This window comes from Marmota marmota, unplaced genomic scaffold (assembly GCF_001458135.2).
Source record: "Marmota marmota marmota unplaced genomic scaffold, marMar, whole genome shotgun sequence".
Classification (NCBI taxonomy): domain Eukaryota; kingdom Metazoa; phylum Chordata; class Mammalia; order Rodentia; family Sciuridae; genus Marmota; species Marmota marmota.
Genome location: NW_026000026.1, coordinates 19,622,273 through 19,646,813, shown reverse-complemented (window position 1 = coordinate 19,646,813; position 24,541 = coordinate 19,622,273). Strand labels below are relative to the sequence as shown.

Genomic DNA, 24,541 nt, shown 5'->3' with positions numbered 1-24,541 from the left:
TTTGCAGTTTGGTCCACACCTTTGTGGTTTGTGCACCTGAGCTTTTAGAAGTTTGACTTTGGCAAACAAAGTGGATGAGGTAAAATGGAAAACATGAAACCTGAACTTAGCTTCTGACTTTGCCACAAACTGCCTGTGTGACCTTGTTCAAATGTCTTCCACTTTCCTCATCTGTAACATTGAGCTTAAACAATGTGATGCTTAAAATACATTTGTTATCTGAATGCATCTAGAAGAAAAGCCATGCAGTTTGAAAAGCAGTATAATTTTATTACCTGACTTATTCAAAACCACATAATTTGGAGAGAAGAAATAATGATGCCTGGCACTTTGTAGGTGCTCAGTAAAGATTTGCAGAGGACAGAAGGAGGTTAGGATCTAGAGAATCAGGCTGAGAGTCACACCGTCAGCTCTGCTTAACTGTTGATCATCCAGCATTCCCGTTTGTTATCAAAAATGCAAATTCAACAAATGTTTTTAACCCTCCATAGGCTTTGCCTCTGGGTGATGCAAAAATAAATCGTCTATGAGCACTGCTGTATCCTGGGGCTCCCAGGAGAATGTCAAGACTGTGAAGTAAACAGTAGCAATGTCTGAGGAGTATTTAGGGAAAACGAAGAGGTAGTTTAAGTTAGGGACCATCACCTCAGGGGGAAGGGAAGCGGGGGAAGGGCTGCCAGGGGAATTGTTTAATCAAGCTGAGCCTTAAAGGCCAAGCAGTACCGAGGGTGCCAGGAAGGCTGGAAGGACATTCAAGGGGCGCCAACAGCAGGAACAGAAGCACGGAGACTGGGAGGAATGGGACATGCTAGAGGGAAAGTGGATTTGAATAGGAAATGCTCACATCTTTCTGTTCCTTGCCCAGAGAAATTAATTCAGGAGGACTTTTATGTGTTTTACAGCCCCCTCCAGCACAGTCGATGGTTCAAGCTTTGGAGTTACTCTATGCTCTGGGAGGTATGCCTCTTTCTCTCTTACGTGTGTTCCCCCAGGATGGAGTCTGTTGCAGTCACTCTGGCACTCCTGGTATCTTCAGGAACGGGGTGGATCCTCTTCATTTGTGTTATCTTTTTCATGACACTCTACTGAAATAGAAGTTGGGATCATAATTAGATTATGACAATTTATAAAGCATTCTAGTACATAGCAGCTAGGTGACTATCACTAGGGCCACACTCCTCAGAGACATCAGAGATGAGTGATTCTCTAGCAGAGGGCAGAGGGTACCTCCTCGGAACTTTTCTTCCTGCCCCTACCTCATCCTGAAAGCTGTGGCTCAGTGTTTCTTTCCTCATATTCCTGTACTTTGTTCCTGGAGTTTCCTTGGGGAACGGGGAGATCACCAGTCAGGGGAATTGTTTGGGAAGGAAATAGTCTGTTACAGAGGAGCCTCTATTTGCTTATCTGAGAACGTTGTTTTGTACCTGAAGATGGAGAAAAATCATAACTTGAACTCATCTTCAGGAAGTACTGACTTGCTCTGAAGGGTGCCCCACATGGCTGCCATCCAGTTTGGTTATTAAATTTTAGTGGGTTTTTTCCCCCCTCAGGTATATTTTCATATTTCTTTTTTTAAAAAATGACTTTATTGAGGTGTGATTTACATACCATACATTTCAGTCATTTACAGTGTATGAATCAGTAGCTTTTGATATACTCAAAGGGTAGTGCATTCTTCACCACAGTCTAATTTTAAAATGCTTTCATAACTCAGAAAAGAAACCTTATATCCATTAGCACATAGTCTCCATTTCCATTACTCCCCTGTCCCAGGCAACTACTAATTTATCTCTCTAGATTTGCATATTCTGGACATTTTACATCAATGGAATCATATATGAGGTCTTTTATGATTGGCTTCTTTCATTCAGTATGTTTCTAAGGCTCATCCATGTTGTAGGATATATCAGTCCTTCATTCATTTTTATTGCTGAATAGTATTCCATTGTATGGATAAGCCATGTAAAATTTTTATCCATTTATTAGCTGATAGACATTTATGTTGTTTCCTCTTTTTGGCTAGTATGAATAATAATGCTTTGCACATTAACATACAGATTTTTTCGGGGTGTGGTACTAGGGATTGAACTCGGGGGCACTCAGCCACTGAGCCACATCCCCAGCCCTATTTTGTAATTTATTTAGAGACAGGGTTTTGCTGAGTTGCTTAACACCTTGCTTTTGCTGAGGCTGGCTTTGAACTCACCATCCTCCAGGCTCAGCCTCTGGAGCTGCTGGGATTATAGGCGTGTACTACTGCTCCTGGCAAGCCTACAGATTTTTGCTGGGCATTCTCCCAACTATGTGTGAGAGTCCAGTTTTTCCATATTGCCAGTGCTTGTTACCCTTTGTCTTTTGTATCATAGCTTTCCTAATGGGTAGGGAATGGTATCTAGTGGTTTTGTTTTGCATTTCCCTTCTGACTCATGATATTGAGTATTTTTTTATTTGCTTATTTGCCATTTGTATACAATGTGTCTCATCCCATAGGTATCCCTGGGGCATTGATTCTAGGACCCCCCTCTGATGCCAATATCTATGGATACTCCAGTCTTATGTGAAGTGATGCAGTGTTTGCATATGACCTGTGCGCACTCTCCAGTGTATTTCACATCCTCTCTAGGTTCTCATAATACCTAACACAATGTGAATGCTCTGTATACTTGTTCTACAGTATTTTTTAGGGATTAATGGTAAGAAAAAAAAATCTATATATGATTTGTATAGATGTAATTTTTTTCTTAAATATTTATGAACCATTGTTGATCAAATCCAAGAATGTGGAACCCGCAAATATAAACGGCTAACTGTATTTTTTTTTTGAGAAAGGTTCAAATTCTGTGCTCATTTTTGCTTGGGTTATTGTCTTTTTATTACTGAGTTGGAGGAGCTCTTTATGTATTCCGGGCACAGATTTCTTATATGGTATGTGAATTGTAACTCCTTTCCCCATTTCTGTGTGTTGGCTGTTCATTTACTTGATGGTATCGTTTTGTAATACAGAAGTTTTAGGTTTTTGTGTAGGTCGATTTATCTGTTTTTTCTTGTGTCACTTGTTCTTTTGGTGTCATGTCGAAGAAAATATTGCCTTGGGGCTGGAGATACAACTCAGTGGTAGAGCAAGTGTTTGGCTTGGCTTGTGTGAGGTCCTGACTTTGTTCCTGGGGAAGAACAAAGACAAAAAGTAAACTTTGCCTAACCCCTGGTCATTACTCCTAGGTTTTCTTTAAAGAGTTTTATGGTTTTTGGCTCTTACATTTAGGTCTGTGATCCATTTTGGTTAATTTTTTTGTTTGGGGTGTGATAGGGGTCCATTTTCATTCCATATTTATAATACCGCTCTGAGGAAATAGCCAATTACTGGTTAAAAAGCTCTCCATTGATTTAAAAATCTTCAGCTTGGCCCACAGAAGATCAGCCTCGAGTGACTGTGTGCTGGAATGGGTTTCCAAAGCAAGGTTATCTTTAATGCAGATGCCAGACCATTAATGATATGGGTATTTTTCATTTGGTTTGATTTTCCTCCAAACAGAACAAATTTTCCTGTTTCTTCACTGCTCCAAATTAGCTGGCAAAGGTTGAGGGAAACCCCCATCTTAATTTAGTTTCACCTTTAAAAAGATGATTATATTGAAACAGAAGAGAAATGACCTTTTCTGTTTTACTCTGAGCTCTTGTAAGGTTTATTTTACTCAGTAGTCTACATCTTGGTGGTCTCGGGAATCCATACCTGGATATTGGCGAGTGGAAGAGAGGCATGGAGGAAAGGGGAGGAGTTGAAGGAATATGCCCGGGGCAGTTGGGTAAACAGGCCTGAGCTGGCACCAGAGGGGTCCGGGCTAGCATTCAGATGCAGAGTTCTGTAATAGTTGCTCTCCTGGTCTGAGAGGAGCAGGGGCACAGCATGCCATCCTGGCACATCTGTGGCCTGGCCTGGATGTGGAAGGCAGCCCAGAAGGTGACTGAGGAGAGCAGTGAAGGAGCTGGTGGTACCCAGGAGAGCAGGGGTCACGGGAGCTAGCAGGAGGCCAGGCTGAGGTCAGCAGAGGCAAAGGCTGTGGAGAGTGGGAGGAGAGGGCCTCGGTGTGTCTGGGTGGCCTGGCTGCGGGGCTGCTAAAGAGCCCCTCTGGGAGGCAGCAGGAGTGGAGGGAGGCTGCTGTGGGTTGAGGAGAGAGTGAGAGCAAGAGGTCGTTGCAGGGCCATTTTCTTTATAAATAAAGTCCTTGAATAGAAGTCATTATAAGCAGCAGTTTTTTAAAAACTGGGGATTTAGGAACTCCATGGAGATCTTTTCTTCTTTTGATAGAACAGCACTCTGCTGTCAGACTGAATAGTGCAAGAGTCATCTATTGGGTACCATTTTTAGCATTCATCATCTTTTATTCTTTCAACAAGTGTGCATCTCCCAACACAAGGGTACATGCTTTCCGCTATCTTTTGTTCTCTTCTTTTGGCAGGTCTAGACAAAGACTGTCGTTTAACTGAACCACTTGGCCTGAGAATAGCAGAGTTTCCTTTGAATCCCATGTTTGCCAAAATGCTGCTTGAGTCAGGTGGGTAGACCCCGACAACTTGTGTTGATTTTATTTTGATTGTCAGAGGAGTTGTTTCCCTAAATTCTGTGCACCCTGAGGAAGAGCGTCCAGTGGTGGTTAGACAGCATCAACAATAAGGAAGAGATAATTTGCCACTTTAACCATTTTCAGGTATGTAGTTCTGAGACGCTGGGTACGTTCACATTAGTATGCAGCTGTCAGCACCAGCCATTTGTGGACTTTCTTCTGTCCTCCCCTCTGAATCTTTACCCATTAACACTAACTCCTGTTCTACTTCTTGTTTCTGAGGATTCAGCTCCTCTAGGAATCTCACACAAATAGAACTATGTAGTGTCTAGCTTATTTTGTTTAACATTATATCTTTAAAGGATCCTCCATGCCATAGCATGTTTCAGAATTTTCTACATACAAGTTTCCATTGTATGTATATACCACATTTTGAGTATTTGTTCATCTGTTGGTGAACATTCAGGATTCTTCTATCTTTTGGATGTAGTGAATGATGCCGCAGTAACCACGGATGTGCAATTGTATCTTTGAATCTGTGTGTTCACTTCTTTTGGGTGTATACCCAAATGTGAATAATCAGGTCATATGATCATTCTGTTAAGTTTCTTTAAAAAGAGTATTTGTTTTTAATAAATAGATAATAACTGTATATATTCATGGGGTACAATGTGACGTTTTTGATCTATGTATGTATGTGTGTGTGTGTGTGTGTGTGTGTACAGTAGAAAGAGTTGGCCAGGCTTATTAGCATATCATATTAGCATTACCTTACCAACTCATCATTTTTCTATGGTGATAATGTTGAAAGTCTATCATTTTAGTAAATTTGAACCATACATTATGTTATTATTAACTGTGGTCACAATGCAGTGCAACAGATCACTTAAACTTACCCTCTCTTACCCAAAACTTTGTGTCCTTTGATCAACGTCTCCCTTTCCCCTACTCCCCCTTTTCTCTCCAGCAACTATTTCTGCTCATTGTTTTTATGAGATTGACTTTTTCAGATTCCACACATAAGTACAATTCTATAGTGTTTGTCATTCTGTGCCTGGCTTATTTGACTTAGCATGTTTTACTCCATTTCCGTTCATGTTGTCTTAAAATGACAGAATTTCCTTCATTTTTAAAGGCTGTATGCTATTCAATTGTGTATATAGCATAGTTTCTTTATCCATTTACCCACTGATGGACATTTAAATTGCTTTCATATTTTGGCTGATGTGAATGTTGCTGTAATGAACATGGGAGTGAAGAGTTCTCTTCTACATGCCAATTTCAGTCTTTGGGGTATATACCTAGTTGTGGGATTGCTGGATCATATGGCAATTCTAATTCTAGTTTCTTTAGGAACTTCCTACTATTTCCTAGAATGGCTGTACGCAGATTTATTTTTTGAGGAATTGTCGTACTATTCATCACAGTGGCTGTACCATTTGCCTTCCTAACAACAGCAGTACACAGGCTTCCAGTTTCTCTGCTACTTTCAGATTTTTGTGAGGACATAAGTTCTAGTGTAAAGGTCAAACCTCGAGAACTATTTAGGTAGAGACCAGAATCATCTAGAGAGTATAGGTTGTCCCTCCCTGCCTGGAAAGGTAATATGAACTTTTTCTTTTTTTTGTCTAATTTGTTTATGAAGGTGTAATTCATTTCAACCCGCATGGTGAGAGCTGGGAAACGAGTTGCCATGGTTGGCCTTATACAGAAGCAGGTTCTAAGCCTGGCATTGTGTGCATCAGGCGGGAAGCTGCGGGCAGGTGGGGCGGGCAGTGTGGTTTGGTCTGTCTAGTACCCTAGAGGGTTGGTTGCTGCAGATTCTGTTCCAGGAGCCACAGAGTAGCCCAGGGTGCTGTCCTGGTCTAGTTTTGCCTTGGGCTTCCCAGGTGAGATGAGCCCTTGCGAGCACTTCTGAGAGGCCACCACCTTACAGAAGGGCCTAGGAGCAGAGAAGCAGCACAGCCCACACCTGCAGTCCCCCTTGCCCCCCTCACCCCACTTGCCCCCCGGGCTGAAGCCAGGTTTCCAGGTGTCCGAGTAAGAGAGCAAGGAGTGGGTATGGAGCTGAGCGCCCTTCGTGACAGGGCCAGTCTGGACCCACCTTGACGGGTGGCGAAGCCCTCACTCACTGTCACAGCTGCCGAGTAACAGAGCAGATTTTTTTCTAAGAATCTCTCGAGGCTGGGCCTCATTCCACTTGGCAGGGTGAAGTATTTATTTAAGTTTGTACATGTTTATACTCCGAAAATTAGACCATATAAAATATTGTCTCATTTTACAGTATGTATGGAAAAATGTATTTTATGCCTTGTGGACACATTAGATGTTGGCAATCAAATGTGCTTTTTGTCTTACAGGAAATTTTGGCTGTTCTCAGGAAATTCTAAGCATTGCAGCCATGATGCAGATCCAGAATGTCTTTGTGATCCCCTCAAACCAGAAGTCTCAGGCAGTAAGTCCAACGTCCCCTGCACTGTTCGCCTTATTCTCGTTCACTAGGGGTGTTTGTTGTTAAAACTCACTCAGAAGCTGCTGAAGATGGAGCTGTGCCGAGGTTGCTGGCTCACATTTTGAGTGTTTACCGTGTGCCTGACATTGTGTTTAAGCATTTTATGTGCACAGTCTCATTTTATTTTCACCATAAACCTCAGTGGTGGATATTATTATCATCTTTCAAAGATACAGGCACAGAAAGGTTAGGTAACTCCTTCATGGTTGCACAGCTGGGATTGGCGGTGTTGGCTTTCAAGGTCTACAGCCCCAGACCTCACCACTGCACTGCTGACTATTAGTTCCCATCAAGGAAATTGTCATCCAGGCTGCTCTGGCAGAATCCTTAGTAGGCACATTAGTGACATAATCAGTCAGGTGCCTGTGCCAAGCAGGCTGATTCTAGGTGCTGCACTGTCAGGGTGGTGCTGCAGGTGGGCATGTGAAGCTAAAATCCAGCCACCAAGACCTGCCTAGGGCACAGGCAGTAGTGCTGAGCGAGTGAGCCCTGGAAAGCCTGGAGGGAAAGCACTGGACTGCACTCAGCTGGCCAAGGGGAGGTGTCCCCTGGAGGCCACTCAGGTGCACTTGGAGTCCGCTTCCTGGGGAGAGCAGCCACCTTGCACAGGGGGAGAGTCTGGTGTGCAGCGAGGACACCTGTTTCACCCTCCCTGACAGCGGTTTGTCTGTACACTACTGTACCCTTCCTGCCTTTGTGCCCAGATGGTAATGTCCTTTTTCTCAGGTTGTTTATCCATTTATGAACTTCCGTGACAGTCCTGCCTCAGGGTGGACAAACTCACTTTCAAAAGGAGAAAACTGCATAGCAGGCTACTGCCACTTCTTGCCATCCAGAGACTGCGTGTTTTGCTCACTTACTTCGTTTGTTGTCCTTCTCACCACTGTTTATTCACTGTTGTATTCCAGGTGCTTAGCACAGGGCCTGGCCTCTAGTAGGTACTTGATGGAAATCTCTTAATGAATGGGAGGAAGGAGGGGAGAAAGGGAGGAAGGTGAGTGATTATGTGACATTTGCTTCAAGGATGAAGTTCTGGAGCTAAGGTGTGCATTAGTGTACTGCCCCTGGGGAACGAATCGCACTGTCCAGGTCTTACAAAAAGAATTCAGGGATGGGCTCTGAAAGGATGTGCATCAGTGGTGGCCTAGGCTATGGAGTGTCCGCCATGTGCCAGCCAGCCAGGCAGCCCGCCCCCTGCCTCCTGGAGCCTGGGAGGAGTGTTTCTGAAAGAAGAGTCCTGCAGGACTAAGGAGAAGAGAGACGAGAACGCTCACATGCATCCTCCTCCTATTCTAGGCGCTTTATTGAAAATTATCTTAACCCACAGCAACCTTGATGGAAGGGTTTAATTCTTTGATTTTACAGATAAGGAAATTGAGGCTGAGAAAGGTGCATAACCAAGCTGAGGGCTTTCAGGTGTGGCACAGCTAGGATGGTGTGAGCCAGGCCTTTCTGAATCTGCAGCCACATGCTGTTCGTTGCACAGTGTCACCCCCAGTAGGGAGGCCTGCAGGAGGCAGCGTCTCAACGGAGCTTTGTTCTTTCCAGATGCGGGTGCACCGAAAATTTGCTGTGGAAGAGGGCGATCACCTCACCATGCTCAATGTGTATGAAGCGTTTATCAAAGTAAGCAGACCTCCGCCAGGGGGAACCCCATACACCCACCACTCGGGGTGACCCAGGAGCAAGGATCCCAGACATTAGTGCAGAGGAGTGGCCAACAGTCCCCTCTATTTTCCTATTAGATTTCTTGCCAGTGGGTTGGGCGTCCTGCCTGAGGTTCTGGGATGTATTGGTGGAAAGAGCTAGGGATGGCTTGGTGCTTTTCCTCACCCCAGTATGCTGTGCACTACAGCAGTGAAGACCCAGTCTCCTGCTCTGCCTGTCTCACGGAAGGCAGCATTTGAATAGGAAGTTCTATTAGATTTTCTGCCAGATGAGTGAGGCTGAGAGCAACTAGAGCCTTGGGTTGAATCTTCTCAGCTGCCGTGAGAAAACCTTTAGGTAAAGATTTATCTGTGTATATCCTCACATCCTACGTACCGTTTAGCAATAGGCATTTTTTTTTATTGGTTGTTCAAAACATTACAAAGCTCTTGATATATCATATTTCATACATTTGATTCAAGTGGGTTATGAACTCCCATTTTTACCCCGTATACAGATTGCAGAATCACATCGGTTACACATCCACGTTTTTACATATTGCCATATTAGTGTCTATTGTATTCTGCTGCCTTTCCTATCCTCTACTATCCCCCCTCCCCTTCCCTCCCATCTTCTCTCTCTACCCCATCTACTGTAATTCATTTCTCTCCCTTGATTTTTTTTTTCCCTTTCCCCTCACATCCTCTTATATGTAATTTTGTATAACAGTGAGGGTCTCCTTCCATTTCCATGCAATTTCCCTTCTCTCTCCCTTTCCCTCCCACCTCTCGTCCCTGTTTAATGTTAATCTTTTTCTCATGCTCTTCCTCCCTGCTCTGTTTTTAGTTGCTCTCCTTATATCAAAGAAGACATTTGGCATTTGTTTTTTAGGGATTGGCTAGCTTCATTTAGCATAATCTGCTCTAATGCCATCCATTTCCCTGCAAATTCCATGATTTTGTCATTTTTTAGTGCTGAGTAATACTCCATTGTGTATAAATGCCACTTTTTTTAATCCATTCATCTATTGAAGGGCATCTAGGTTGGTTCCACAGTCTAGCTATTGTGAATTGTGCTGCTATGAACATCGATGTAGCAGTATCCCTATAGTACACTCTTTTAAGGTCTTCAGGGAATAGTCCTAGAAGGGCAATAGCTGGGTCAAATGGTGGTTCCATTCCCAGCTTTCCCAGGAGTCTCCATACTGCTTTCCAAATTGGCCGCACCAATTTAGCAATAGGCATTTTTAAGTTTATTTTCAATGTTCTACACAATGAAGAGTAAATAATATAGCTTAAAGTTCTCTCTACAAATTGTTCAAAAGAATGACCTAAAGTTGAAGAAAATGATGAAATAAGTGACTTCATATAAAGGAAAGGGAATAATATTTCACATTTTTTATTATTTGTTTCTTAAATACTTTCTTAGAAGAGGAGAAGTAACCAAATTTTTATTTTACCAGCGATTTGAGGAAGATCATTCAGTTAATGAATGATTTTCAGGGAAAAAACTCTATTGAGACTTAAAAATTAAAACTAGTTAAAATTTGTTTGTATGAGTACAATGGACCATCTCCAATTTGAAGCTTTTTCTAGCAGTAGAATATGGATATAGGTGGACATTGCATTATTCTTTGGTTGCTTTTTTGGAAAATCTTCTATGAATTAAATTTTTTGTTTTAATTTAAAACTCTTTTCTGCCTAGCTTAGAACATAATTTTAGAGAAACATTCCCCACAGCAAAAGTTTAGTCTGAGGCATGATCACCTTTAAGAATGTAGAAGATAATTAAGCACTATTGATGGAAAATTCATACTTTAGGGACAAATAATTCTAGTTTGCAGATCATTTCTGCATTGATAAGTGTCGTATCACTTGCCTGTTGTTTAGTAAAATGATAAACTGAAACCTGCCAAAGAAAAGTTGCCGTGCAAAGGACACAGGAAGCAGTTCCTTCTGGTAGTTCTGCCTCACACAGGTGCAGGTAGCTCTGCTTGTCCCTCAGCTCTCATTTGCTCTGTAGTGTGGAGAGTGAGGTCACAGAGCAGTCACATGTGACGTGGTCGTCAGCATCTGTTTGGAGAGATGGGACAAAAGGAAAGGCCAGTTATGATCTGAAGATCTTGTCTCATTGCACGAGCAAATGGTGAAAGAGGAAATAGTCATCTCGCAGTGCTGCCCGGGTGTGGGCATTCCTGTGCTTTCCTAACATTCCTCTGTCTGGCTTGTTCTGTAGCACAATAAGAACTCCCAGTGGTGCCAGGAACATTTCCTGAATTACAAGGGTCTTGTCAGAGCTGCGACCGTGAGAGAACAGTTGAAAAAGCTTCTTGTCAAGTTTCAGGTGCCCAAGAAGTCTAGCGAAGGTGAGAATGAGCTGCCCCGGGCATTAGCTATGGCAGTTGGGGACTTGCCCTTTTTGCTCTGTTAGCTGGAGTCTTAGACTTCCCCTGCTGGCCTGGTGGGAGGCAGCACTGTGCTGGGACTGACACTGGTTTCATGTTTTTTAAATAAATTACCTGCATCCATGAAAAGCTCAGTGTTAAGTTGCTTATCTTCCCCAAGGAGGTCCATTTTTATTTCTGAGGGTTGTTCCCACAAAAACAAATGTATAGGTTATGACAACACATTAACAGCAGCTTGTCTGTAGTCCCAGCAACTGGGGAGGCCCAGGCAGGAGGATTGAAGGTTTGACACCAGCCCCAACAATTTAGTGAGACCCTTCTCAAAATAAAAATTAAAAAGGACTTGGAATGTAAAGTGGTAAAGAATCTCTGGGTTCAATCCCTAGTAACCACTCCCTAGTAACCACTCCCCCCCCCCCCCCCAAAATCATTAACATTCACCTTATTATACATCATATAATTAATATAATCATGTAGTTATTTTAAGAATGAACACTATTGGTGGGGGAGGTACTGGGAATTGAATTCAGGGGCACTCAACCACTGAACCACATACTCAGCCCCATTTTATATTTTATTTAGAGACAGGGTCTCACTAAGTTGCTTGGAGCCTTGCTGTTGCTGAGGCTGGCTTTGAACTCTTGATCCTCCTGCCTCAGCCTCCTGAGCCTCTGGGATTACAGGTGTGCGCCACTATGCTTGGCAAGAATGAATACTTCTTTTGTGTATGTGGTACATGGAATTGAACTCCAGGGCACTCTACCACCCAGCTACAACCCCAGCCCTTTTTATGTTATTTTGCTATAAGGTCTTGCTAAGTTGCCCAGGCTGGCCTTAAACTTGTAATCTTCCTGCCTCAGCCACCCCATCCCCAAGAACTGGGATTATAGAAATGTGCCACTGTTCCTGGCTAAGAAAGACTACTTTTAGTGGATGAAATGTATGGCTATTACATAAAAATTACATTTTATTTTCATATGCAAGCATAATTAAAGCCAGTACTATGTAGTTAGCATAGGAAGTTACCGAAGGTAAGGCAGAAAGTAGTTCTGTATAAGACAGTCCCTGACCTCTAGCAGTGACAGTGAGGATCCTCTGTTAATCAAGGAGAAGGGGTTACACTGTGGCAGGGGCTCTACAGATATTCTCTCACCTCGTCTCCCACTGTGTGAGATGTAAGTGATTGTGTCCTTGCTTTATAGGACTCAGAAAGTCCTGGGGAGATGTTAACTGAAGTTCAGGGTTACACAGTTGGTAATCAGTAGAGCCTGATCTGTTCGGCCCAGAAGCCCACACTTTTGAGGGAGTGACGCACCTGCTGGTTTATTCAGCAGTCCTTGTGGATGCTGCATGCCAGACGCTCAGCCATGTTCTCACCCCAACTGGTACTTGTGAACATTGCTCACTTGCTTCTAGTAGGCTGCTCATTATTCTGAGTGTTTCATATATTAATTCATTTAATGCTCATAATAACCCTGTGAAATATGTACTGCTATTATCCTCACTTTATAGATGAAAGAAATGAGGCTAAGAGTAAAAAATAACCTGCTGAAGGTCACACAGTGAGCTTGTGGTCATGTTGATGTCATTAATAGAAATAGGCATTTTTGCGGGGTAACTACTTGGAGAGAAGCTGATCAGCTTCCTGTTGCCAGGCAGGAAGATGCCAGCCTTACTTCTGCACCTGTGTATCTTAATCTGTTTTTCATTATCAACCCCCTGTTCAGGAAAAAAAGTTATATTAAAATTAAGAGTAATAAATTTTGCGATGAAGAGTTGGCTTTGGAGGGCCACAAACCATTGTATTTTCTAAGCTATTCTTTCCACCTCCATACCCAAGAGCCAGTTTTCATCTTTTGGAAGTGACATCGCCCCGGAGACAAATGCATGTTTTAAAAGGTCATTTCTGAAGGGCATTTAGAGAGAAGGGACTGAATCTTGGATCAGATGATGGTGCGAAATGTAGATTTTGGATCAATCAGTTCTGTACTTGGGAACAGTAAAGAAGATCATGGAGACTGAAAAAATTACAGGCAAATTTAAAACATGTAGATATTAAAAAGTAAATATTAAAGATATTTTCAGTAGTCATGAGATAAAAGATAAAAACATTTGATAAATGAACAAAGGATTAGCATATAAAATTCACAAGGCCAGGTAATGTGGCACACACTTGTGATCCCAGCAACTTGGGATCTGAGGCAGGAGGATTGCAAGTTTGAGCCAATCTCAAAAACTTAATGAGACCATGTTTCAAAATTTAAAAAAAGGGTTGGGATAAAATTCAGTGGCAGAGTGCCCCTGGGTTCAATCCCCAGAAGTGGGGGGGGGGGAAATTTAAGTAAAAATAAAAGACGAGGAAATTCATAAATAAATATATAGTTACCAATCAAATAAATATAAAGTAAAAGAAGGTAACTTTGTGTGTGTGTGGGGGTGTTTGCTGGGGATTGAACCCAGGCCTTGTGTTTGCTACACAAGCTGCCTACCAGTTAGCTACACCCCCAAAGGTAACCCTTTTTGCCAAAACATTGTTGGTAAGAGTGCAGTGAGACTGACATATTTGTATATTGTTGATGACTTTGTAAGTAGCACCACATTTAGGGAATTTGCCAACAATTATATTTTCATAGCATCTAAAAATACCACCATCATTACGTATCAGTAAGAAAGAAAACCATGCTACAGGGGGCTGGGGTTGTGGCTCAGCAGTAGATCACTTGCCTAGCATGTGTGAGGCCCTGGGTTCGATCCTGAGCACCACATAAAACTAAATAAATACAATAAAGGTGTTATGTCCAACTACAACTAAGAAATAAATATTTTTTAAAAAAGAAAACCATGCTACCACTGTAGTTGTAAATGCTGTTCTGATCTAGTAAGTTGAAGTGGAAAAAAAAAAAAAGAGTGAATCTTAAAATTGATGAAAAATGGTGTGTCATAAGCCATAAAAATAAGACTATTCTTTTGCATAATCATTTGGAATTTATCTTATGGATATCATCTAGAACATGGAGCTTTATTCATGAGGGATGTTTATTATATCAATAGAAACACCAATGAAAATGGAATATTTGGAAATTTTGAAGAATTGTACACTATAGCTTATAACCTCAGAAATGATGTAGAATAATATTTCAGTTTGTGCCTTATGGAAAGAATATCATTCCCACAAGGTGCAGACTACAGAGGAATTCTGAGGTAACTGGCCAGCCTGTGCACTAACTCTCTTAGGGTCTGGTGTCCAGCCTTCATCCAGTCCTTTGTGGCCTGGAAGTGTGGAATGGCCCCAAGTTCAAGGAGCTGTCCTGCATCATTGTTCTCAACAGCCACTGTGGGAGTGGGGACCTCTTCAGATGGTGCCAGGGTGTCTTGCAACAGCCTGGGGTGGGGCCAGGACTGGGTCCCGTGCCTCACGGCAGAGGCCTGAAGAGGTGGCATGTAGGGCAGGTGAGGGTCTCATGTGTTGCTCATCTGGTGCTCTGTGTGCAGGTGATCCTGATCCGGTCCTGAGGTGCATTGTTTCTGGATTCTTTGCAAATGCAGCGAGGTTTCATTCTACTGGAGCTTATAGGTAACACAATACTTTCTGAAGTCATTTATTAAAGAAGAAATCTTCAAAATGACCCTCCCCCCAAAAAATGCACAAAATGCTGATGTGCAGAAATAGTAGAGCAATTAATTATTATTATTATTTTTATATTTATTTTTCAGTTCTTCAGTGGACACAACATCTTTATTTTTATGTGGTGCTGAGGATTGAACCTAGCGCCCCGCGCACGCCAGGGGAGTGCGCTACTGCTTGAGCCACATCCCCAGCCTAGCAATTAATTATTTTTAATTTAAATCATGTCTCCCTCAAAAACTGAGTTGAAGTTAGTTATATAGTTTTAAGCAAATTGCCTCGACTCTCTGGAAGTTGTAATTCTTGTTTTGGAAGGACCGCAGTTACATGCTGGAGGCTGGCACTGTCTCAGCTCCAATTAAGGAATGCTGTGACTGGAGGAAACCATTAAAGATGGTGTTTCCTAGAGAAGTTACTTTGACTGTTGGGGAGTCCATTTTGTCTGTAGAGCTTGGTGGGACGCACCGGTTCCTGGTGTCTTTGGAACTTTGCAAGTGTTTCTTAGTTTGGCAAACATGCCTCCTGCTGCAGTCTGCATTCTCTTTCTTCCATCCCATTTTCTAGTCATAGAAAATCACTGATTATTGATGCCTACATCAGCCTCACTGTATTCAGATATAGTAAAAAACTTAAGTGTTAGTTTAGCCTTCTTTTCTCCAAATTAAATCATTCTGGCTCTTTGAGCAGATGCTTTAGTCTGCCTCTTCTATGCCGTGGCTCATTGTAGTCTCCTCCCTTCACTGTAGTCTGTCAGAGTGTGGCTGTCATCATTTCCTCATGTTAAGGCTCTCTTAGCTCTTTTTTGGATGTCTTCTCTGTATTATTTTGCCATTAGTTTGTTTGTTTTTTTCCCTTGAGAAAATACTGAAAACCTGTTCTTAAGGCCAACCAAGAGATCCCTTTCCCTGAACACCAGGCTTCTGTTAAAGTGTCTAGAGTTCAGTGAGCATTTAAAGTTTTTTGGCAGCAATATCTGCTGCATCCAGCATCCTGGTGGCTGGCTGAACTTTAAAGCGCAGCACTTGACAGTTATCTCTAGTGTGTTCTGTTGGCCTGGCCCATCTTTGTCAGGATTCTGAGCCCCTCCCATATTGAGTCCTCTGTGTTTGAGGCAGTCCTTCCAGGAGGCAGGAAGGTGGGACCACCCTCTGGAGAGGCCTGAGCTCTTCTCCAGCGAATGTCCTTGACTTGTCACTTTGATTGGCTTACTCGCCATCCTTCTCCTGAAGACAAGTCAGCCATTTCTGCAGGCATTCTAAACATTGCAATAGTGCCCTTAAAAACAACAACAACAACAACAACAAAAACCAGGAGCTTCATGAGAGGTTCTAAGGCCAGTTATTCCTTTGAGACCAAGTTCAGTGTGGGGTCAGCTCCCCACCATTTGGGACAGCCAGGGCCCCCAGGATGCTGGTTTTATTATGATGCCAGCGATGAGCTTAGTCCTGTGTTGGAAGCACTTCCCCTGATGAAACAGATTCCCTGGTGCCCTGAGAAGTTCTGGACAGTGACATCCTGTAAATGTTCTCCTGTGATCTGTAGTTATAATTCTTAATTCAATTGAATAAAACTCATAGTCCAATACCGAGCTTGAACACATCTTACCCCCTCTTATATTCTTTAATTTTGTAAAATAGGAAAGCTTATACAAGAAATCATATTATTTCTGCCCAATGGAAATTGTTTTGAAAGAGATCACGCAGAACATAAACACAGGCAAAGCATTATATTCCTAAATGCTTTTTTGGAGGGGCCACGAGTTGCTTTTCTTCCTTTTGTATGATTTATTTCTGACTCCTGGGGTGGCAGCAGGGGAGGGTCAAGGAAGGGCACAGAGTAGATATAGAGAATTGTTTCATTCAGTGAAGTTGAATCTGTCTGCATTTTTTGTTAATATTAGAAACATCTGTGGGAAAGTCTTGCTGTCAGTACTTAAAATGTGCTTCAGATGAAATTCTTCTGTCTTCCAAGGACTATCCGGGATGATCACGAGCTGCACATCCACCCTGCGTCCGTCCTTTATGCAGAGAAGCCGCCTCGATGGTGAGCCACTTTTGCTGCTGGGCCTTGGAAGCAGGGCCTGATTCTTGTTCAACTCTGGGTCCCCAGGTCCTGGCACAGGCCCTGGAACACAGGTGCTCTGTACGTGTTTGTTGAATGCATCTTATGCTGAGTTGTGTGTAGAACTTCTGCTCTACTAAAGGTCCCTTTACGCAGACTGATGTGTGTCTGCTACTCGTCCTTTCAACAGGGGTTCACTGTCACTCACTGCCCAGATGCCCAGCCCTGCACAGCTGTGCAGAGATGACTTGGGGTCCAGCCCCAGTCCTGATGGAGACAGGCCTAGATTGATTCCTGTATTGTAGAAGGACTTTGCTAGAGGGATGTATAAAGTATGGGCACTTCCGGTGCCAGGGAGAGTCACTTCATAGACAAAGTTTTTCAGACAAAAAAGGACCCACAGGGCATTCAGACTGAGGAAATAGGGTGAGCAACCTGGGGCAACATCAAAGAACTTCCTGTCTTTGGGGAATGGGGAATCACTGTGGCTGGCCATGGCTGCCCCAGGGGTGGCCTGTGAAGTGGTGCCAGCCTGCAACCCTGGCCGGGAAGGAAGAAGTTTTGTGCAGAGGTCAGGCGAAGGCATTCAGATATTTTTATAGCATTTTGACAAGTTGTGCTTATGTCTGCCCGATTTAAAAACTAATAGATTTGGGCTTATATTTTGTGTCTTTTTAAAATTGCAGTTTTTAAATAATTCATTTATACAATATACAAATATTGTATATTGTATATACAATATTTTTGTATATACAAAAATATTGATTGACAATGGACTGGAAATTTTAAAGACAACCACTGGTCCCGTAACTAGTCGGAAGACAGAATCCTGGGGAAAGGGGAGGGGTGCATGTATGGAGAGACGGAGGGAAAGTGGCAGGAGATAAAATTAGAAGGTAGAAAATTTTGGCGTAAGCTACTTTGTGCCAGTAATTTTCAAAATATGGCCTCTAGACCAGCAGCATCTCCTGGAAACTTGCTAGAAGTGCAGACTCAGGCCGTGTCCAGTCTGCCTGAGTCAGAACCGCAGAGGGGGGCCCAGCACTCTACTTAAGTGGTGCTTCACATCAGTGGTGAAGTGAGCTCTCACCTAGATCAAGGGAGTAGGCTGTCCTGTAACCAGCACAGACCTAGAAGCTTTCAAGGTGGAGAGCAGCTTGGTCAATTCTGGATTTAGAAATGTGGTCATTGGTGTTCAGGTCAAATTGGAGATCTCAATTCTGAATCTCCTATAAAGATCTGCTGACTTTTGGTTATTTAAATTTGGGAGTTGCTTAAAAGAAAAATGTTTTTCTTTTTCCTGTTTCATTTCCAAGGAGCTTCACACGGAGGTGGAGTTCCTTGGAAATGAAAGGGTGGTGGATATAGAGCCAGTATGGAGCAGACCTGTGCCTCTCAGTGCCCCTCCCCCATGGCCTCTGCAGAGGGTCCCCTCCTTCCTTTTCATCAGCTGGGACTCTTTTATTGGTTCTGGGGGGTAGCAGAGTGTGGCTGGGCATTTATGGTTCTGAGGAATGCCCTGAATCAACACTTAAGATAGCTCAGAAACTAGTTATGTGCTCCTGAAGTCTGGTGTTTTGAAATTATGTTCTTGGTTCAGATGATTCAGTCTTTTTGTTCCCCCATTAAGATATCATTTATGAACAGTGAAAGATGAATTTTGACAAATGTGTACCTCCATGAAATTCACACTCTAAATAAGACAAAATATTTTCATCACTTTGGAAAGTTCTTTGTGTCTCTGAAGTCATTTCCCTGCCCTTTTCTTGATCAGGCATCTGCCTTCATTTCTTATATTGTCTAATTATGTCCTCAAATTTCGTTCAGAGCTATATAAACATACAAAGGACCAGAAAGGTCCTTTGCAGGTAACTGAGATACCTTAGAAATCATGTGGGACTCAGAGTCTTCTCTGTGAAATGTACACACTGTGACCCATGTGCTTAGGGAGTGGTATGCATTGCAGGTGTTCAGTGCTTTTGTACACGGAGTTTGGAGTACACACCTGCGAATGATTAAGGAAAGGGACTCAGCATCTGTAACTGTGGTTCCTGACCATCCTGAGACGTGGGAGGATGCTCCATGTCTTTCTCGTTTCAGGGTCATCTACAATGAAGTTATACAGACCTCCAAGTACTACATGAGAGATGTGACTGCCATAGAGTCTGCATGGCTGTTGGAGCTGGCTCCACACTTTTATCAGCAAGGAACGGTAGGAATGAACAGATCTTGTCCCCCAAACCACCCATAGGCGCTGGTTTATATTGTTAAATACACATTTCTTCTTCATTTTAGTTCCCTTAATCCCCTCTGCCTCCACCCATGGTGCATAGGATGAAAAGGCCATTTCATCACCCGGTTCCCCCAAACGGGGTGAAAGCATGTCCGTCATTTGCTTCATAAGGAAGTACAATTAAAAATGAGTCCGTCCAGCCTCATCAGGGAAAAAAACCCAAACCAAAACAAACATATCTCCAGCTCTTCTTTTCTCCCTTTGCTCCTAAAGAAGTTATCTCACACTTGAGACCCACATTTGGAGTAGCCCAGATATTCTCTAGTAAGAATTGCCTCACGGACACTATGAATAGGTGTGCAGGCTTAAACCCAAGGTAGTTTAAACCGTTTGGTGGGTGAGACCTAGCCCATGTAGAGTCCTCCGTGTTCACTCTTCTGCCTTGGCAGGTCCCATACAGGACGAGCAGGGTAGTGAACATTGTTGAGCAGATTTATAGTTTTGTTTTCTTCTTCACTTTTGCCAAAAGTGGTCCATTCATTGCCCTAAAAAAAGAAAGGCCATACATTCTTCTAACAAGATTTTTCATTGAGGGATGGTTGTTAATATTTAGAAGTCTGACAGGTAAATCAGATTTCACAAGCTTTCCGGCTGACTGTGACTCATAGACTCAGTCTGTTTGTTCTGCATTGTGTTTTTAATTGGAGTGTCTAGTTATTAATGCAGTTATCAATATGGTTAGATTTAAGCTACCACCGTGCTGGTTTTTTTCTGTCTGTTCAGCTTATTCTTTGTTCGTTCTTTTTCCTGCCTGCTTTCACAGGCACATGCCCTGTTCTGCAAATTCTAGCTGTTTCAAGGGTTCTTTTAGAATTCTATTTTATCTCTTTAAGTAGTCTTTTATACCTCTTGTTTCTTTACTTATTCATTCATTTATTTTTTTAGGGTTGCTCTAGGCATCCACAGCTCATCACAGTTGACCTTGAATTAGGGTTACACTACTTAGCTTCTAATGTAAGAAATCTATAACAATACATTTCATTTTCTCCATTTCATTCTTGGGGCTGTTGTTGTCTTATATTTTATTTCTGCATATATTTAAACCCCACAATACATTGTTACTGTCACTGTTTTAAACAATTAGTTGTCTTTTAAGAGATTAAAGAAAAAGCGAATGTTTGCGTGTTGCCCAAATATCTGCCATTTCAAGTGCTGGACCCCGTGTCTTTCTGGCATCTTTCCCCTTTAGCCTGAAGAACTTCCTTTACTGTATCTTGGTTCACGTCTCCGGTGAACTGTTCTCTCAGCATTCATTTATTTGAAAATGTCTTCACTTCATCTTTGTTTTTGAAAGGTATTTTTTGCTCTGTAGAATTCTAGTTTGAAAGACTTTTTGTTTGCTTGTTTCATTTTAGCATCTTAAAGTTTATTCCTTGCCATCTGGTTTGCGGCGTCTGAGAAGCCAGCAGTTGTTTTCATGGTTGTTCTCTGTGTGAAAGAGTCTTCTCCCCTCCCCCTGCCTAGTGCCTGCTTTTAGGTGTTGTGATTTTTTTTTTTTTTTCTTTTTTCTTTCCTAGTTTTATCTTTGTACCTTTTTTTTTTTTTTTTTTTTGGTGGTTTTGGGGATTGAACCCAGGGCCTTGTGCATGTGAGGCAAGCACTCTACCAGTTGAGCTCTATCCCCAGCCCTTGTCTTTGATTTTTGGCAGTTTGACAAGGGAGACGCCTTTCTTTGTGTTTGTCTCACTTTGGAGTTCATTGAGTGTGATGGTTCTTTCAGCTGGTTTTCTTAAATCGTGTTTGGGAAATTTGGGACAGTGATTCCTTGAAATACTTTTTTCTGCTTCAGTGCGTCTCTCCTTCCTGGAGCACAGCTGCTTGCGCAGGAGCTCTTGATATGGTCTCACAGCTCACAAGGCTCTGGTCCTTGTCTCCGTGCTTCAGTTTGGACGGCTGCTCTTCACCTGTCTTCAGGGTTACTGATCGGTTTTGCAGTGTTCAGTACCTGCAGAGAATGTTTCATTTCAGATCTGTATTTTCCCATTCTAGCATTTTCATTTGATTCTTTTTTAGTTTTGTTTTTATAATCTCTGCTGAGACCCTTCATGTGTTCATCATATGCATTTTTTCCTTTAAATCTTTGATGAACATATTTATAATAACTATTTTAAAGTCTTGTCTACTAATTCAACATCTCTGTCATTTCTGGTATATTTTGTCTTTGTGTTCTTCCTCATAATCGACCACATTTTCCTCCTTCTTGTACCTAGTACATTTTTGTTGTAGGCTGGATATTATAGATGTTATGTTGTAAAAATCTGTATTTTGTTTCCTTTTCTTATAGAATGTTAACTGTTATTCTGGCACTCAGTTAGTTACAGGCACATCATTTGATTCTGCAGAGCCTTAATCTTGGTCTTCATAGGGTAGGTCTTAGTCATATGCTTGAGACATGGCCTTTTTGGTGTCTCAGTTAAATGGCTAGGATATTCAGTGAGGGCTCTGCCAGGTCAGAGAGCCATCGTACCCAGCACTTTCAGGCCTTCAGAATCTCCATTTCTGCTTTTAACTCCCCAGGCCTCTGCCATTCTTATTGAATCTTATATTTATTGAATCGTATCGCTTAATGTTCAGCCAAAGTCTTCAGGGTAGCCTTGTGTGGACTTCCGGAGCTCCCCCTTTATGATGCCCTATTCTGTAAATTCTAGCTGTTTAACAGTTCTGAACTCTTGTCTCCATTTCCTCTGTTTTCTGATTAGAATTTACTTCTCTGTGCCAAGGTTTGGAGACCTAGAAAGAGATTCAGGATGAGTATGAAGCTTACCTGTTTCCTTTTTCAAAGATTACAGCCTCTGATGGGCCTGTAGCTCAGTAATAGAGTATGTGCTTAACATGCACCAGGCCCTAGTTCAATCTCCAGCACCAGCACCGTGTGTGCATTCTCTCTCTTATCTGGGTTTATGGTTTTTCCAGCATAAGGGAAAGTCCAAAACCTCTTATTCCATCAGGGCTAGAGCTGGACTGCACAGTGTTTTCCAATCAAAATTTGAATTGATTGTTGCCTTTAAAAAGTGGGAGGTTTAAGCTAGTCTCAGTGACACATGCCTGTAGTCCCAGCTACTTAGGAGACTGAGGCAGCAAGATCACTTGAGCTCTGGAGTTCAAGGCCAGCCTGGGCAACATAGTGAAACCCTGTCTTTTTTATTTTATTTTTTTTTTAAGGGAGATTTCATATTAAATATAAGTTTCTGTTTTCTCTTGAAAAAAGTATAACACTGTGCCTGTGATTCTGCATGCCGGCTATCAGGCTGAGGAGTGACTTCCTGCTGTAGATGCCACAGTCCTACATCCCTGTTTATTCATTTGCTCAACTCTTGGAGACATTTGAGTTTGTGACCCTGTGAATGGACGGGTCTTCTCATCCCTCCTCCCCTGTAAGGTCAAGGGAAATTGCCCTTTGCAAATCTACATAAGATTTAATTCTTATCCAAACAAAAAACAATTCAAACCTCTACAGTTCTTCACACATCCTAAACAGGTGTTTCAGCCAGAAACCAGATCAACTGCAGGGGCTGATGAAATGCAGAGAGTGCCGTCCCTGCCCTGTTGGGTTGGTAAGAATAAACCTGTAGTGAAAGAAAATCTTTTCCTTCCAGTCTCTTCTGTGGAAAACAACAGACTTCAGAGCCAGAGAGAGGTGATTAGCAATGCAAACTAGAATGGCGAGAAGCCCCTGTAAAAGGCCTGCTGAAGCAGTAAGAAGCGGTGCCTAGAGGAGACCAGGCCTGCCGTTGTCCCACACAGTCCTGGGTTCCCAGGGCTCTTGGAGAGCAGAATTAACCTCATCACTTTCCCTTCTCAGCTCAAAATTACAGTTTCTTTAGGTCAACCCCGCAAAGTTTAAAGAGCAAACAGCTCTAGAAGTTTGAAGAAGACAAGCCCAAATTTTCACACTTATTTTTTTCTCTCCAAATGCCTGGTTTACAGCCCATCACTTTCACCATGATCAGCATTTTTTAAAAGGCTGGGACCTTTAGAAACCACCAGTGCAGCGGCCTCCTTGTACAGTAAGGGTCCCCAGGTCCCCAGGTCCCCCTGGTTAACAGTAGTCCAGAGGAGCTTCTGCAGTTAAGTTTTCCAAAGCAGATGGCCTTGCCCGGGACTCTCCGGATCTCCAGGGACTGCCCATGGACTGTCGATGTTCTTTGGTGAACATAGACCATATACAGCCCACGGACCGTCCATGCTCTGTTCCTGGCACCCTAGGTGACGTTACATCACTTGTTTTTCAGAATGTCATTCTTCCTTATAAAGAGGCCTGAAATGGTTCAGAGTCAGCTTTGTTTATGCTCAACATTCCTTCCAGAAATGAGCACCAAAAATGGCCTTGTAAGCACAATGGCGTCATCTTCCATTCTCAACTAAGGCTGTGGGTGTCTAACCTTAGTTGGAGGGTCATATCAGGTGAAGTACAGAGAGGAGAGAATTCAGAGGATAAATACAGCAAGAATAGGGTGACCTGTTCAGAGATTTGCCTTCCCATCTGCAAATTGTTTTTGTGTTTCTCAAAGTTATCTTTGTTATCTGGGAAAACCCTTCCAACCTGGCCTTTGGAAGACCCTTCCCTGGTCCTCCTTAGGCAGGAATAGATAGAAAGTCTGTCGTCCTGCTGCTCACTGGGCCCTGGTTCCCGTCCCGCAGTCCTTTCTTACCTTGTACTTGGCAGTGTACGCGTCTTCTTTCCACCCTGTATTTGCTCAGGGACTGCAGTTCTCTTTGGGGTGGTGGGACCTGCTCTCGTGAGGCCGTGTGTGTGCTGAGAAATGGGGTTTGGGCCCTGAGAAGTTGGGGTGGGAAGTCCCCCTGTGAAGAACTCACCGTGTGCGTGGGTCTTGGTATTCGTTTATGATTTTTGATGGGGCATCAGATGTCCCTCAGTTGGTGAGTGGCTGTCCCTTATTAGAAGCTTATATTTACTCACTCTGCCTCAAATGCATATTTTAAGATTTCTATCACTTTTGGTTTTACCTTAGAATATTTTTATCCTTTAATCCTATTATCTAATACCCACGATTATGTTAGTGAGATTCGTATGTTATGTATACTGACAGTGACATTTCTGGGGGGAAAATACTGTCACTAGGAGGTGTCTGTTTCCTGCCTGGCTTCTTAGCTGGTGTAACCCCCACTGTGGGAGGGGCCATGGCTTTAGCTCCAGTGAGCACAGGCACCTGGCAGGTGGAGATGCTGGCTGAATTGACCCATTCCTTTGTTTCTAAAGGGAGAGTACTTTTCCTTGACCATTCTCAAAAACCTCTTGGAAAGCTGAGGCCATCCTCTGTTGAGGCCAGCCCTTGAGCACAGGCCTTGGGCTTCAGTGCTGCCTGGCGGAGGGAGAGGCGGTTCACTGGCAGCCTCTGGAGTGCTGTGGGGCCAGCTTCTGTCTTGGTGGGCCGGCTCCGGCTGCTTGTGGCCTCCTGAAGTCCTGTTTCCTTCA

General features: G+C 42.9%; 1 protein-coding gene across 8 annotated transcripts in view; it reads left to right on the top strand.

Annotated features, from left to right (window-relative positions):
* The window catches only part of Dhx35 (DEAH-box helicase 35), a 70,835-nt gene that overhangs the window by 44,915 nt on the left and 1,379 nt on the right, over positions 1-24,541 (top strand). For 4 of the 8 annotated variants that reach the window (XM_048810940.1, XM_015480661.2, XM_048810943.1 and 1 more), the window contains 8 exons: positions 903-957; positions 4,458-4,553; positions 6,923-7,017; positions 8,623-8,700; positions 10,957-11,086; positions 14,618-14,699; positions 16,722-16,793; positions 18,912-19,023. In XM_048810940.1, coding sequence (XP_048666897.1) covers positions 903-957; positions 4,458-4,553; positions 6,923-7,017; positions 8,623-8,700; positions 10,957-11,086; positions 14,618-14,699; positions 16,722-16,793; positions 18,912-19,023 — 720 coding nt within the window. Of the gene's footprint in view, positions 1-902; positions 958-4,457; positions 4,554-6,922; positions 7,018-8,622; positions 8,701-10,956; positions 11,087-14,617; positions 14,700-16,650; positions 16,798-18,911; positions 19,024-24,541 lie in introns of those variants that run through there. The other 4 variants (XM_048810941.1, XM_048810942.1, XR_007350445.1 and 1 more) reach the window with 4 other exon arrangements.